At 40.9% G+C, this 15,561-nt stretch overlaps 1 protein-coding gene across 1 annotated transcript in view; it reads right to left on the reverse strand.

Moving 5' to 3' along the window:
- SLC35F1 (solute carrier family 35 member F1) overlaps positions 1–15,561 on the reverse strand; it is a 287,997-nt gene that overhangs the window by 38,094 nt on the left and 234,342 nt on the right. Inside the window, exon 3 of the mRNA XM_008138863.3 lies at positions 9,522–9,649. Within this exon, the coding sequence (XP_008137085.1) occupies positions 9,522–9,649 (128 nt within the window). The remainder of the gene's footprint in view (positions 1–9,521; positions 9,650–15,561) is intronic.

Below are 15,561 nucleotides of genomic sequence, written 5' to 3' on the forward strand. Positions count from 1 at the left end.
CACGAGAGTCAGATCAGTCTTTCTCAAGCAGAGTGGATGGTTTGTAAAAAAATTAAAACAAAACAAAAAGCCGCCACCCAACTGTTCCCATTACAGTACAGCGTAATGGGGAGGTGACCTCATCCCTCTTTCTAATTCTCTGTGCCCAAAAGAGACGCCTGCCAGGCTTCAGCGCCTCATTAACGCTCCCCTCAGGCTATTCACCGGGAGAAAGCTCCCCTCACAGGGCCCAGCTGTCAGAGGCTAAACCTGAGGCAACTGGTAGGTGATTCCAGGGAAAAGAACATTTCCCTAGTTCCCCTCCCTCTGCTTCTAATTGGCAATTCTCCCGTGTTTCTAAAAAGTGATCTATATTATAAATTCATCTCCTCTCCGGTGAGTAAGACTGAATTGTTAACAGGGAAGGATCTTAAAAAAGACAAACTTCAGTTACACAGACACAATAAAAGTCCTCTTTTGGCTGGCAGTCCAGCTGAAGAGAGTGGATATAATTTGGGAAATGCACATTCACATCAAGCACCTTGTTAATTCAGGGGCCTGGAGACCATCCCAGAGGCATTTTTGAAAATCCAACCCAGGGTACAATTCAGGGCGTGGTGTCTCTGATCTGGAACCAATTTTTCTCACCCCCTCCCAGGGCTATTTCATTCATAACACCTCTACTCCCACGGGCCTCCCCCCCCCCCCCCCAAAAAAAAACCAAAAACAACAAAAAACAAAAACCCATTCCTTAGGACTTAATGTTTAGGCTTTACTCTTAAAATATTCATATTGGAGGAAGCCATGTTTCCATGTGTTGCCCAAGAGCTCCAAACAGATAAACTGTGTCACAGTGTTGACTGTATGACAGCCATTTTCCAGGAAATGTCCTATTTTCAGGATTTAGAAAAAGATTTTCTCCAAACTATTTTTCTTGTTTCCAAAGGTAAAGATTTAAATGTGTGAGTTTCATATGTTCCCATGTGCCAGTTCATCAGAACTCCCTACATGTTCAAGTATATTCTCTTTATGTTTTCAGCTTCGGCTCTCAAAGATGAAAGAAAGGAAGGAAAGAAGGAAGGAATGAAGGAAAGAAAGAAGGAAGGAGGGAGGGAAGGAGGAAGGGAAGGAAGGAAGGGAGGAAAGGAGGGAGGGAGGAGAGGGAGGAGGAAAGGAAGGAAGGAAGGAAGGAAGGAAGGAAGGAAGGAAGGAAGGAAGGAAGGAAGGAAGGACACTGCCATGTGCTGAAAATCTGGGACGGGCACCTAGAAATCTAGGTGACCGTGGGAAGATACCAATGATTAGGAGATACACGTTCTTCAGCTCCGATGCAGTGAAATCCACCCTGGGTAAAAGCAGAACTGTCAGAGCACAGGTTCCTTCCGGTGAGCATCATTAGAGTTTTTTGTTTTTCTTAAAAGGTATTTTTATTGATTTTAGAGAGGAAGGGAGAGGGAGAGAGAGAGAGATAGAAACATCAATGCTGAGAGAGAATCATTGATGGCTGCCTCCTGCACGCCTCCCATTAGGGATGAGACCGCAACCTGGGCATGTGCCCTGACCAGGAATTGAACCATCAGACTCCTGGTTCATAGGCCGACGCTCAACCACTGAGAAAAAATGGCCAGGCTCATTGGAGTTTTAATCAGGTTTAAAACAAACTCTGATGATCAGCCAACTGGATTCCAAAAGTAGAAAGCAAGGAATGGACATGCCCTAGTGTCTGCCATATACCAGGCACAATGCTAGGTTCTTATGTTACAGATGAGAAATCGGAGCACTAAAGATAATAGGTAACTGATCTGAAGTCACGTGGTAGTGTCAGGGCCAGGATATAATCCCAGTTCTCTCACTTGCTTGCAGAGTGAGCTTAAGCAGCCAAGGTCCAGGTGCAGTGGTCTAGGCCAGGCCAGCCTGAGCTCCAGCTAGCAGGCTCCTGGGCTGCCTCTCACATTGCGAGCACTCCAGGAGGGATGGCAGGCTCTGGGGTACTGAAGAAATAACCACTGGTTGCCTGCCGTTTTTATATCAGAGGAGGAGAAGGGTATAAGAAAACGTATGAGAATTTTAATTGTTTGTTTTTAGTGATGGGTCTCTGACACTGTCACCATCTTGTTTTTGGAGAAGTGGTTTCCTTGAGTCAGCCAAGCAACACTAACTTGTATTTTTCTTATTTATGGAATTCATGCACATGAGAACATTAACAATAACATTAAAGAAAGTACAAATTTCAAAGCCCATGTTGAAGGAAATGAACATTTCCCGATAAAATATTAATTCTACATCAATTTTGCATTGTTTTGATTCCTCCCAGCATTAAAACAGCGGGGAGAAACAATTTCAAAAGCTGGAGGAAAACATCTTGTGCTTCTGGGGGTCTATTTCTAGGTCTAACTCAACTGAAAAAGAGCAAAATCAAATGTTCAGCACCTTGTACTTGTCATTTATTTATTCAGCCAGCAGTTATTTATTAAGTGCCTACTGCATGCTCAGCATTGCTACAGGCTCAAGAGATACTAGAGGGAAGAAAAGTCTTTGCATCTAGGTCCGAGTGGACAGTGTTCAACACACACGTATTTCTTCCCTGTAGTTCACAGCCAGTTTCCTTCCCTAAGGACTTGCCTGGCATTGAAAGCTGGCGCAAAAACATGGGCCACTGTATGCAATGTTGTTTGCCTACTTGTGACCACATGAGGAGGCAGGTTTTTAAATTTGTACTGATAGGTGGGAAAACTGAGAGAGAGAGAGAGAGAGGGAGAGAGGGAGAGAGAGAGAGAACACAGACATTTAAGGGCATCTTATTTATAACCTGTCTACAAAACCATTGGAGCTAATAATCAGCAGGGGACCAAGTGGCCCTGCTTTACTGGCAATTCATGTTGTCAGTAAAACCTGGGCTTATACATCCCACTGAATGTCTCCTGAGAGTCCTCCCTATGGCTGGAGTCAGTCATTCCTCCTCTGCAATTCATGGTATTTTGTGTACGGCTCCATTTTACAACCTTTCCCACTGTATTATAATTTGTTTACAGAACCCTCTTCCAGCAAAATAGAATAATAAAAGTTTTTGAAAATTTAATTTTCCCCTTTAAATTATGCCTCATCCAGCCTTCAACCTGTAAATCCGAGCCTTGAGAAAAAAGAGAGAAGGTCCCTTAAAAAAGGAGAGGCCACTGATCAGCTTTCAAACACAAAGCTGACTTTCCTGACTTCTTTACCAAGGAAGGGTCTAGAGAGTCAGGGGCACAGAAAGAGAGGAAATTCTTTAAATTCTGTATTTCTCCCTCCAACATATCAAGACATGATATTGTTAACTACATCGGAGTTACTTCCAGAATGTGGACGGTTGCCCCTTCCTCCCTTAGGGCCGAGCCAGGAGACCTAGTGTTATGGAGGGAGGGTGTGAGACACGGAATCCATGCGAGAGAAGAGGGGGGGAGGGCTTGTCCCTGAAGGGGCCACATCAGAGGACAACCAGAGGTGACACGTCGTTAGCAGAGCTCTGTATTCCCTCCTCAGAGCTTCTGTTTTGCTGGAAGATGTCCAGAGTCTGAGTGCTCGCAAAGGGGTGCAGGGTGGCTTACCCGGGGCAGGATGGGGGTTTCCACGTGGCAGGAACTACCAAGGCTGGAGACCAAATGCATTCACAGCTGGACACCTGGAGGTCCACAGCATCAACAGAAATCAGGGAGATGGGGTGGGTGGAGGTGGGGGGGGGTAGCAATTAGCAAGGAGAAGGAGACCATTGCTGGGGCAGAGAGCGTGGCAGAGGCCAGCAGAGTACCAGGCACAGAACGAACAGTAGCTCTACACCCAGCAAGTCGGCCAACTGCCCACACTCAACAGCCGGCCAACTGCTCACAGTGGACAGCAGCCGAAGGTCACCCTAGAGACCCACGTGCCATCTCAGAAATGAGTATGGAAGGGAGAATTCTGAGAGGCTAAGCATTTGTCCAAAAGCAACTGAACTTTCCAAAGACAAATTTTAAACGGGAAGAAATGCAGTTTTACACGTCATCGGCCTTTCGCCTTCCACTGCTATTTAGCCAGCTTGAGGATGCTTGAGGGGAGGGAGGTTCACTATGGATATTAGATCAATTATAGGATGTAAAGGAGATAGTTGCTTTGAACATCTAAGTATAGAACAAATGAATCTGCACCCCGGCTATTCCCATAACACGAGCTTCTCGAGAGCTGGGACCGTTTTTCATCATCCTTACATCCCCAAAGCATAGTAGAATACTTAAAGGTGTTTAGCGTTCCATATCTGGGTCTGTCTGAATAAATGCACTTACTGAGAATGAAACTACTAAAGGTCACTTGTGTTGCTTTGCTCACTAACTGGCCATTAGAAAGTCATTCTTTTCATTCATTGACTGATTTATTCCAATATTTCATACATTTTTGGCATCTATAGGTACAAGATGTTTTGAAAGAAACAAAGATGAATTGTTTCTGCATTTTCTGGAATTTATTCAGTGCTTCTTGTATACAGGTCCCACCTTCAAGGACCGTATACACTTGAAGGGGAGAGGAAATATGTAAATAAACAACTATTGGATGAAGTGGAAAGTAACAGTATCAAGGGAAATGAATATGAAGAAATAAATACTGTCAAGACAGGATCAAATGCATGTTTTCCTGTTTTGCAAGCATGGCTATTCCGGAGGGTAGAGGAAGGAGGAGAGAGAGATGCTTTGCTTGCTTTCCAGTGGCTGTACCTGATGGTGTCTGGGAACCAGCCCATCGGCCTAGAGTCAGTAGAGCTAGAAATTGGAGCTTTCTGTGGAAAGGAGTTCTACAGAACACACGTAAAAGGGATGGGCATAGTAATGGAACTTCGGAGACACTGAAGATCGTTTTAGTGTGTTCTTCTGAGGATGGGCAAGGGTCTATACCCTATACCAGGACAAAAGGCTGGCAGAAAACTGTGCAGCATCCAATCAAATACTTATATTTGAACTGATACATATTTAAGTTATTATCACAATCATGAGAATAGGAAGTCCAAATCTAACAATTCAAAATATCATGTTCCCTTTAGGAGTCAGAACTTTGCTTTTGAAAGCTTTTCCTTTAAATGGACTTGAAAATATCTTATGAATAATCATTAAACTGCCACAGTCCTATACCAGGAACAGGTAAAAATGGCAAGGATAAAGAAGAAAACATAGTCTTAAAAGCTGAGCTCATAATTGTAAACCCATGGCCATGGGACCTGGTTCTACTATATATAGGTATGCTTTCTCTCTGGGCTCATCCATTGAGGTGGAAATTCAAGTTGGCTACAAATAATGTCTGCTTGGTGACTTTCTCTCCTGTGTCGTAACTTCTTGGCCCTGGGACCACAGTTACATGAATCCTGAGGGTACGGGTACCTCTCTTCTGTGTCTTCACTGAGCTGAATACATACTTTTGTTTTAAATCACATCACTATATTGTCTTCTAAGTGTTCATGTAGCTGTCTATCATTCCACAACAGGGTCCAGGTCTGATCAGTAGTGGTGTCCCCAGCACTTAGCCATAGCATTGGCATTTTTCAATCAGTAAAGAAATCTGTATGCCAAGACTACTCACATGGCTGAAACTTGACACATAAGAAGGTTTCTCTGTACCAGGTACAACTTAATCCCAAGCCTACCTGAAATTCAGGGTGGACCCAGGAAGACCTGAGAGTTACATAAAGCAATGAGACAAGCTGTTGCATGCGTATGGTGTAGTATGTGAATGTTATCACGTGCTTTGCACGTGTGTGTCACGTAGAATTAATCTCAGGGTTGGATATCTCACTGCACGTTGGGGAGGCTGGCTTTCATTTGGCTAAGATGCCAAGGTCAGAGCAGTGTGGCCAAAGGAAAATAATTAGGTTTAGAGGGATTTCTTTCTTCTCCTTTGTCCCTGATGGAAACTGCCTGAAGGATGGGAAGACTCTGAAATATTCACTGTGAGAAGGAGGAGAAGTGTTAGCAGTACAGACCCCTCAGTATGGTTTTTAGCAAGAGTACTGGAAATTGTTTCCAATGTGAGTTCATTTTAATTACCAAACTATCATGTTTGAAGAGACCTGGTTTCTTCTTACTTCGCTAGTTTCATCTATTTGCATTTTCATACTACATGGCTGGAGAAAGACGAATAATCTTTGGCAAGAAGTCATAAAGCTGATATTTCTACTGAAATGGTTTCTATAGCACAGTTATAAAAATAGTATAGCTTTTAGAATTTAACCAAATGTCATTGCTAATCTGTCTCAAAATTATGGGCACAATCTATTTATTCTGTACAAGTTAAGAGATAGAAACCCACAAATGTGTCTTTAAAATAAAATCCTTATAAATTTAACATCCTGGTGTTACCACCTCTCTTTTTACTTTCTAATAAAGAAAACAGCTGGGTTTCTTCACTTCAATGTCTCTCTTTATTATATTTTCCCTGAATAAATGTTATCTCTTTTGCCATTGTTAACTTTAGCTTTTGACTATAATGACAAAGTTAAAATATATTTTTTTCCAAATGATATTCAACGTTATTAGCTATTAGGGGAATGCAAATTAAAGCCACAATGAGCCTGGCTGGGGTGGCTCATTGGTTGAGCACTGACTTATCAACCAAGAGGCCCAGGTTCGATTCCCTGTCACAGCACATGCCCAGGTTGTGGGCTCATCCCCAGTGGGGGGCATACAGGAGGCAGCCGATCAATGATTCTCTCTCATCATTGATGTTTCTCTCTCTCTCTCTACCTCTCCCCTCCTCTCTGAAATCAATAATATATATTTTTTAAAAATACAATGAAATATTACTACACACCTTTTAGGATGGCTAAAATAAAAACACCACCAAATGCTGGTGAGGATGAAGAGCAACAGATCTCTCATACATTGCTGGTGAGAATGTCAAGTGGTATAGCAACTCTAGAAAGTTGTTTGACAGTTTCTAAAACCAAATAGCAGCTTTCTATACAATCCAGAAGTTGCACTTTTGAACATTTATCCCAGAGAAATGAAATCTTATGCTAACACAAAAACCTGCACATAAATGTTCATAGCAGCTTTATTTGTAAAAGCCCAAAGCTGGAAACAACCCAGATGTTTAAACAGGTGATGGTTCAACAAACTTGGTATATCGATACCATGGAGGAATACTACTCAGTAATAAAGAGGAACAAACTATTGATACTTGCAACAATTTGGATGGACTTGAGGGCATTATGCTTGGTGAAAAATCCAATCTCCAAAGGTTAAATACTGTATGATTCTATTCTATATATTATTTCCCAGTTGACAAAATCATGTAGACGGAGAATAGATCAGTAGTTGGGCAGGTGAGAGGGATGAGAGTGGTGAATCTGGTGTGACTTCGTAGAGTACCACAGGGAGTTCCTTTATGGTGATGGGGCAGGGCTGTATCCTGACTGTGGCAGTTGTTACACAAACCCACACAGCCACACCCCAGGGACATTGGGGCTTCGGCTCCTGGCCACTGCAATAAAGCCAACATCACAACAAAACAAGTCACCCGGATTTTTTGGGTTCTCAGTGCATGTAGAAGTTATGTGTATACCCCCTACTGGGGATTGAACCACACCTGGGCATGTGCCTCACAATATGGGAAATCCATGTAATTTAATCAACTTCTTTTAAACATTTATTGAATACCTAGTCTGTGCTGGTTTTTCTACTAGCTACTAGAGATGCCAAGGAGGACAAGACATCATCCCTGCTGTGAAAGCAGAGTTTGGTGGAGTAGATGGGAATCGTCGAACATCATTCTTAGGTAAGACAGGCTGTGGCAGCAGCGGAAAAACAAGGTGCCAGGGAAGCACAGAAGACAGTGTTGCCATCATGGGGTTCATCAAAGTGAGGTGGGCGCTAAGCTGTGTGTGGCAGCAATGTGGTTGTTCTCCCAGCACCCATCCACAGCCCCTCTCTCTCAGCGGGTGACAGATATGTGACTGGGTGGGACTGATCCAACCCTGACTCAGGAGTGAATGCTGATTGTTGAGTCTGTGATGCCCAACCAGAGATGGTACCTCTCTGCTAGAGGGCATTTGGAAATCATGGGCACACTTCTGGTTGGTACAAAGTCTAAAATGGATGCTACTGGCATGTAGTGGCCAGGGGCTAGGAATGTTAAATGGTCAATAAAATAAAAAAGGGACCCACATCATAAAAAATTATTCTATCCAGAATGTCAGCAGTACTCCCATTGAGAAGTATTTGCCTAAACCAGTGGTCGGCAAACTGCAGCTCGGAGCCACATGCGGCTCGCGAGCCGTGGTTTGCCGCTCTGTTAATTAATGAGTTTGCTGACCACTGGGATAGGGGCTTAATCACAAGGAACAACAACAGCCTGTAATTATTGGAATCGAGAGTCTAGGTCGGTGGTTGGCAAACTCATTAGTCAACAGAGTGGCAAACAGAGGCTCGCGAGCCGCAGTTTGCCAACCACTGGTAAACCAATCTGAGAAACCTCATCCTTTATTAGTTCAGATTTATGCCAATTAGCTCACAGTAGCAATCCACTGTCATCACTGTGGTCCAATCAGAATACAGCTCTGGGCTTTTCTTCGATGGTTGTAGGTAAGCATTCTTTCTGTCTCTCATTGGGCATGCAGGAAGCACATGTGGCCCCATCCAACTCGTGTTTAGGTAGCTTCCTATTCGATCTATATAATCTAAATTAATTCAGGTGGTCTGTTTGCTGGTTTGTTTCTCCATTTTTGTTATTGTTGTTTCTAAGCAAATTATTAGGATGGCAGAAATACTGCTGAGGTATCAAATCTAAGTAAAATCTAATATGTGAACAATGTTTTGTTTCATCCTGGAACTTTGGAATGTGTACAAATTCAAAATGTTGCCATTAAAAGAGAAATAAGGGTGAAACAAAAATAGTTAAGCTTATTATTTATTATATATATATATATATATATATATATGCGATGTTTTCTGAGATCTAAGCTAATCTTGCAATTGTGTATATGCATGTGTGTGTGTACATACATGCGTAAAACAAAAAGAGAGAGAGGAAAAAAGGATACAGTGCCTATCTTCATGGATAACACATTTTAAGAATTTAAATCTTGCCCCTTTGGGAAAAATTCTGTCCTTTCAGGTTGCAAAATCTTCACATCAAAAAAAGTTAAAACAAAAATTACTAAGCATTTTGATTACTTAATAAGAGTCCATGAACATATTCTGCAAAATTGTGAGTTGCGATTGAAATAGATTTATTTTATGCTTAAGAATAATTCTTTTCCTCCTGACATAAAATTAGTTGGCAGTATTCATAGCTACAAATTATTTTCCTACATTGTCAATGATTACCATGGTGTATTAAGAATGAAGAGGAAAAAGATGTCCAATTACACTTGAATTAAGAAAAATTAATAAGACATAGAAATAAAGTTTAAGTTAACTTTCATACAACCAATTTCCCTCCTGTTGCAAAACTTATAGAGTAGTATTCAGATTCCAAAGTGACTGAACTGAAAGCAAACAACATCTGGAAATTGAGGAGGCTGGGAAGGGAAGAAGAGCCGTCAGTACCTGGATACTGGTCAGAGTCGTGTACTGGTAGGCCTTGACCACCAGGTAATTTGCCTCCAGGTCTATGAGTCCCAGCATCATATACTTCCACCATCTTCGTCGTAAAATTGCCAGGAGGTTTTCTTCTCCTGTGTTACAAAGTGGAGAAGAAATGGGTTAGGTTCTAAACACATAATAAACTGTCTATTTAGAAGGATTCTAAAATATTGTAGTATTATAGTTTAACCATGCCTTCTCAAATATTTAAACAAATAACTCAACGCATCAAAGGCTGACATGTCTTTACTTAGCTAATAGTCTTCACTGTAAAGTCAGTCCTTCAAATTGGTTTCTATGCCAGAATAAGACTGGGCGAGTTTTTAGTTCACCATGCAAAACATTTTCTCGGGGACATTTGAAGAAAAAAAATTACATCATATTAAAATAAAATAAAAGGTGGGCTAGAAAGGCTGCATAAACATACCAAGACCAAATCATCCGAAACCTCAGGACTGTGGTAAAATAGAAATGAAAAGAGGGTAGCCCAATGGACAAAAGGTTGGCAGCAGGTCTGTAGTTAGGCAGTGAGATGCCATCCTGAGTACTGGTTCAGCTTTGAACATGACATACTTTGAAATTACATTCTGGTGGTATGTGTGATGGGAAGAGACAGGAAGATGGAGCTCAGATGGATGAGTGCCATAAGACCGTGGTCTTAATACTGTCAGCAACTGTAATCTTCACCACCTTGCCTCTTAAACTGATAGCATCAGAACAGATTTTAAATCCCTTAGTTCTTCATCCTTATTTTTTTTTACATATTTCAGGCCTGAAATAAACCTTATTTCTCAAGGGGCAGTCAATAGCTCTCTGGGGCCAACCTGTGAGGTCTTCATAGAGGAGGTGGAATATGCAGAAACACTAAGTGAATGGTGATTAAGTGCCTCTGGTTCAAGGTTTCTCATTAAGTTGCAGCCAAATTGTCAAGCATGAATGCAGTCTCATGTGAAGGATTGGTTAGGGAGTTGGAGAGGGAGGGAGGGAGGGAGGCAGAAGGAGAGAGAGATAGAGAGAGAGAGAGAGAGAGAGAGAGAGAGAGAGAGAGAGAGAGAGAACTCAAGAATGAAACCATGTCTCTCTTATAAACCAATATCAGAAATGACACTTCTACTGTATTTTCTTTTTTATTTACTTTTTTTCTTTGTTTTATTATTTTATTTTTCAATTGCAGTTTGCCTTCAACATTATTTTGTATTAGTTTCAGGTGTGCAGCATAGTGGACAGATGTTCATATAGGTTATAAAGCGTTCACTCAGATAATTCAAGTGCCCACCTGGCACCATAGATAATTACTACAATATTGTTGACTATATTCCCTCTGCTTTAACTTACATCCTCATGCCTATTTTGTAACTACCAATTACTACTTCTTAATCCATTCACCTTTTCACCCTACCCCAAAAACCCCGCCCTTCTGGAATCCATCAGTCTGTTCTCTGTGTCTATAAGTCTATTTCTATTTTGTTTGTTCATTTACTTTGTAATTTATCACATAAAAGTGATGTTATGTGTTACTTATCTTTCTATGTCTGGCTTATTTCACTTAGCATAATACCCTCTAGGTCCATCCATGCTGTCCCAAATGGTAAGATTTAATTCTTTTTTTATAGCTGAGTAATATTCCAATGTATATATGTATCACATTTTTAGCCACTCATCTATTGATAGGCACTTGGGTTGCTTCCATATCTTGGCTATTATAAGTAATGCTACAATGAACATGGGAGGCATATATTCTTTCAAACTAGTTTTTTGGGTTTCTTTGGATATATACCCAGAAGCGGAATTGCTGGGTCATAAGGCAGTTTTTTTGAGGAAACTCCACACCGTTTTCCACAGTGGTTGTCCCAATCTGCATTCCCACCAAGAGTGCACAAGGGTTCCCTTTTCTCCACATCCTCGCCAAGCCTCGTTTGGTGATTTATTGGTGATAACCTTTCTAACAGGTATGAGATGGTATCTCATTGTGGTTTTAATTTGCATTTCTTTGATGATCAGTGATGTTGAATATCTTTGCATGTGTCTATTGGACACTTCTACAGTATTCTATTTTTTATTTTATTTTTTTAGAGAGAGTGAGAGGGAGGGAGTGAGAGAGACAGAGAGAGAAACATCTATGTGAGTGAGACACATCGACTGGTTGCCTCCCACAAATGCCCCAGCTGGGACTGGGGATTGATCCTTCAGCCAAGGTACATATATGCCCTTGACCTAAATTGAGCCCATGAGCCTTCAGTCTGAGGGCTGATGGTCTAACCACTGAGCAAATGGGCTAGGACTACAGTATTCTATTTTTTAGAAGAATCTATTGGTCCAGCTCATACTCCAGGGAGAGGATGTCACCAGGATGTGACTACTAGGAGGCAGGGATCATTAGAGGCCAGCTTACAGGCTGGCTATCTAGTGCCACACACCTTCAGTGCTATAGCTGTGCTTTAGCTGGTCAACCATATGGAGACTGGTGAAAAAGAAGCTTTCCAGCTACATAGAGAAAGTCAGAGGGAGTTGTGACTAGTTGGCACCAAGGAGCAAGAGGTCTCTTCACCTTCGGTAGCTAACCCAGTTTTCTAGCCACATTCTGGATGTGATACCTCATATCTTTTGCTCTAAGCACACTAAAGATCTTTCTGTCTCAGTGAATTGCTATCTCTTATTCATCCTTCAAATTTTAGCAATTCTCTGATATTGCCTGATACCATTCCTCAGCTAGGCAACTTGTACACAGCTTTGTATAGTTCTGTCACATGATTTACAGGATTGTGACTATTTAGAAATTATCTCTTCACTAAACTGGGAGGTTTTGAATGTCGTATATACATACTAGAGGTCCGGTGCATGAAATTTATGCTCTCGGTGGGGTTCCCTCAGCCTAGCCTGCACCCTCCAGCAGTCTGGGAGCTCTTGGGGGATGTCCGACTGCAGGCTTAGGCCCGCTCCCCGGGAGGAGTGGGCCTAACCCAGCAGGCAGTCACGCAGGGAGCAGGCCTAACCTGGCAGGCAGACATGCAGGGAGCGGGCCTAACCTGGCAGGCAGATATCCCTTGAGGGGTCCTTAGCGCTGCCATGGAGGCTGGAGAGGCTCCTGCCACCTCTATGAGCCCTGTGGGAGCACACTGATCACCAGGGGGCAGCTCCTGCATTGAGCACCTGCCTCCTGGTGGTTAATGTGCATCATAGCGACCGGTAATTCCATCTTTCGGTTGATTTGCATATTAGGATTTTATTATATAGGATATGACATTTGGCTAGATAATCTAGCTAAGTGTTTGGAATAAATGAATAATTGACTTGAAAAACATGTGAAGTACTACCTATCTGAATAAGTCAAGAGCCAGTTCTAGAATATGGGTCACATTTATTACTGTTTTGCACTTAAATGCATAAGGGGGATATGATCCCCAAGGTCATTTCTTTATAGCCAGCTCATTTCGGCAATGTTTTTGCACAGCATTTCTGCCTTTGTCACTTGCCTACACATTTGCTAAATCAATACACTTCCCAGGATTTATATTGGAAATTAGTGATTTTCAACCTGGCTGAATATTCATATCTTCTTGAGAGGTATTTTTAAAATCCAAATACCTGCTACTAGCCCCCAGAAATTCTGATTTACTTGGTTTTGGATGGGGGCCTGGGCTTTGGGCTAATGATCAACTCTAAGATGTTCAGATGGTTGACATCCCATGGCCATTCTCAGGATGACTTGAGCTAGGAATTCCAAAGTAATACAATCCCAGAGTAGTAAAGGCTCTTTATACCAAAGTAAGAGCCCAAACATTTGACCCAAAGTATGCTTTCTTTCTATTGTCTCTGGGCTTTTCCATGTGCTAATTCCTCTGCTTGCACTATTCTTCCTCCAGTCTCCAAATGAAGAATCAACCACCACGAAGCCTTCCTCGATTTCTCACCTTGATCATCCTAGACTGGGTTGGGTTTCCCTATTATATGCTCCTGTAACACCCTTTGCAAATCTCACAAATAGTATTTATTTCACTGTTATTATGACCTGTTTTCTTGACTCTAATACTCATTAGATTATTAACAATTTAAAGAGAGTTGCATTGTCTTGGTCATCACTTTATCTCTAGGACCCAACAGTACATAGTGAGCAGCTAATACATAATATAGAAAATATAAATAAATTTCATGTGTAATGATCTTAGCAATGCTAAGTGGCATTGAAATCAAGGTATTTATATCTACCATAAAGATTCACATTACAGACAATGAAAATTGTTTTCTAGTTAGAATGCAGACAATATCTGACAAAATTAATTTGGTGGCCATTTCACACTATGCATAGGGCATAAAAAGGTTGATGGCATATTTAACCGCAAAGCTGTAATGCTATAGTCACGGGTCATTGTCCCAGTTAATTTACACAATCAATAGAGAATTGTCAGACTCGGAGCACACCAGCCACATCTCAATATACAACACTGAAAATCTGGGTCATGGTCTGTTTGTTCCACCAATCAATAACATATTCAAAGCATAATTCATTACACAGATTCACAGGAATGATTAGTTGCCTTGCTGTTTTGCTGAAGAAGTTTTCAAAGCAAAACACCCTAAATAAATGTTTCCATATTATTTAATTTGAAGCACCTAAAAACATATAACACACTTGATTAGCAGATTTATTCAGGATGGTGAGAGAGCCTTTTTTATTTTTTTGATTGAACAAAAAATGCAGCCTTTAAAAGGACTGCTTAGGGATTTATCTAAATGACTCTATTAACACTGTTGTACAACAGGCCATTAAAATTCTTTCTAGAATAATGAAAATGCATTCTTTAAAGTACTTGTGCCAAAGTGCTTCATAAACCTCATGAAATAGGGACATCTATAAGAATCACCAGCACAAATCAATGATTCTCATCGATGTTTCTATCTCTCTCCCTCTCCCTTCCTCTCTGAAATCAATAAAAATATTTTTTTTAAAAAAATAAAAGAAAGAAATACCAGCACAACTGGTGGCATGTTAATGTTTTGTAAACTTTTAAAAAGTAACTAGAATGAATAATAAAATCCGTGGTAGAAACTTTAGAACTATAGTTTGGCATTTAGATAAATTCTGTTAATTATTATTTTTATTATCAACATGTGCAAATATAAATGAAAAGATTAGAGAATAATGTAATAAAGTAACTTCCAATCTGATTTAATAAATGTTAACATTTTGCCATGTTTGCTTCATATATATATTTTTTTTTTGAGACAGAAAAAGTTAGATGAAATTGAAGTCCCCTACCCCATTATGCTCCTGCCAGATTCCAATCCCTTCCAACCTTCCTCAAATACCATCTTGATATTGTGTATTCTTCATGTTTATGTTTATTTTTTAACCCTCGCCTGAATATATGATTTTTATTTTTATTGATTTAAAAGAGAGAGGAAGAGAGAGAGAGTGAAAGAGAAACATCTATTGATTACCTTCTGTCTGTGCCCCAAAAGGGGATCAAGTCCACAACCTAAGTGTGTGTGTGCCCTGGCTGGGAATCGAACCAGCAACCTTTCGGTGCACAAGACAACACGCAAACAACTGAGCCATTCCAGCCAGTAGTCATTTATTTCAAACAATGTATATTTTCATGTTTTATGAATATGTCACAATTTATCCAGTCTCCCACTGGTAAGATTCTAAGTTCTTACCAATTTTTCTTTATCACATACAGTACAGCAAAGAACATCCTTGTGCATGTGTGTCCCTATAATTGATATAGAGTTTTATTTTGTTTTCATTCTCTTTTTAAAGGATTGTGGATTATACAAGTAGTCACAAATGTATCCTATATAATAAAAGCCTAATATGCTAAGTGTCTGGTCATCTGTTCAACCAATCAAAACGTAATATGCTAATGATATGCTAAGGCCGCCCAACCACTTACTATGATGTGCACTGACCACCAGGGGGCAGACGCTCCGACCGGTAGGTTAGCTGGCTGCTGGGGTCCAGCTGATTGGGACTGAATGAGACAGGCCGGACACGCCCTGGAGC

The sequence above is a fragment of the Eptesicus fuscus genome, chromosome 10, assembly GCF_027574615.1.
Source record: "Eptesicus fuscus isolate TK198812 chromosome 10, DD_ASM_mEF_20220401, whole genome shotgun sequence".
Taxonomy (NCBI): domain Eukaryota; kingdom Metazoa; phylum Chordata; class Mammalia; order Chiroptera; family Vespertilionidae; genus Eptesicus; species Eptesicus fuscus.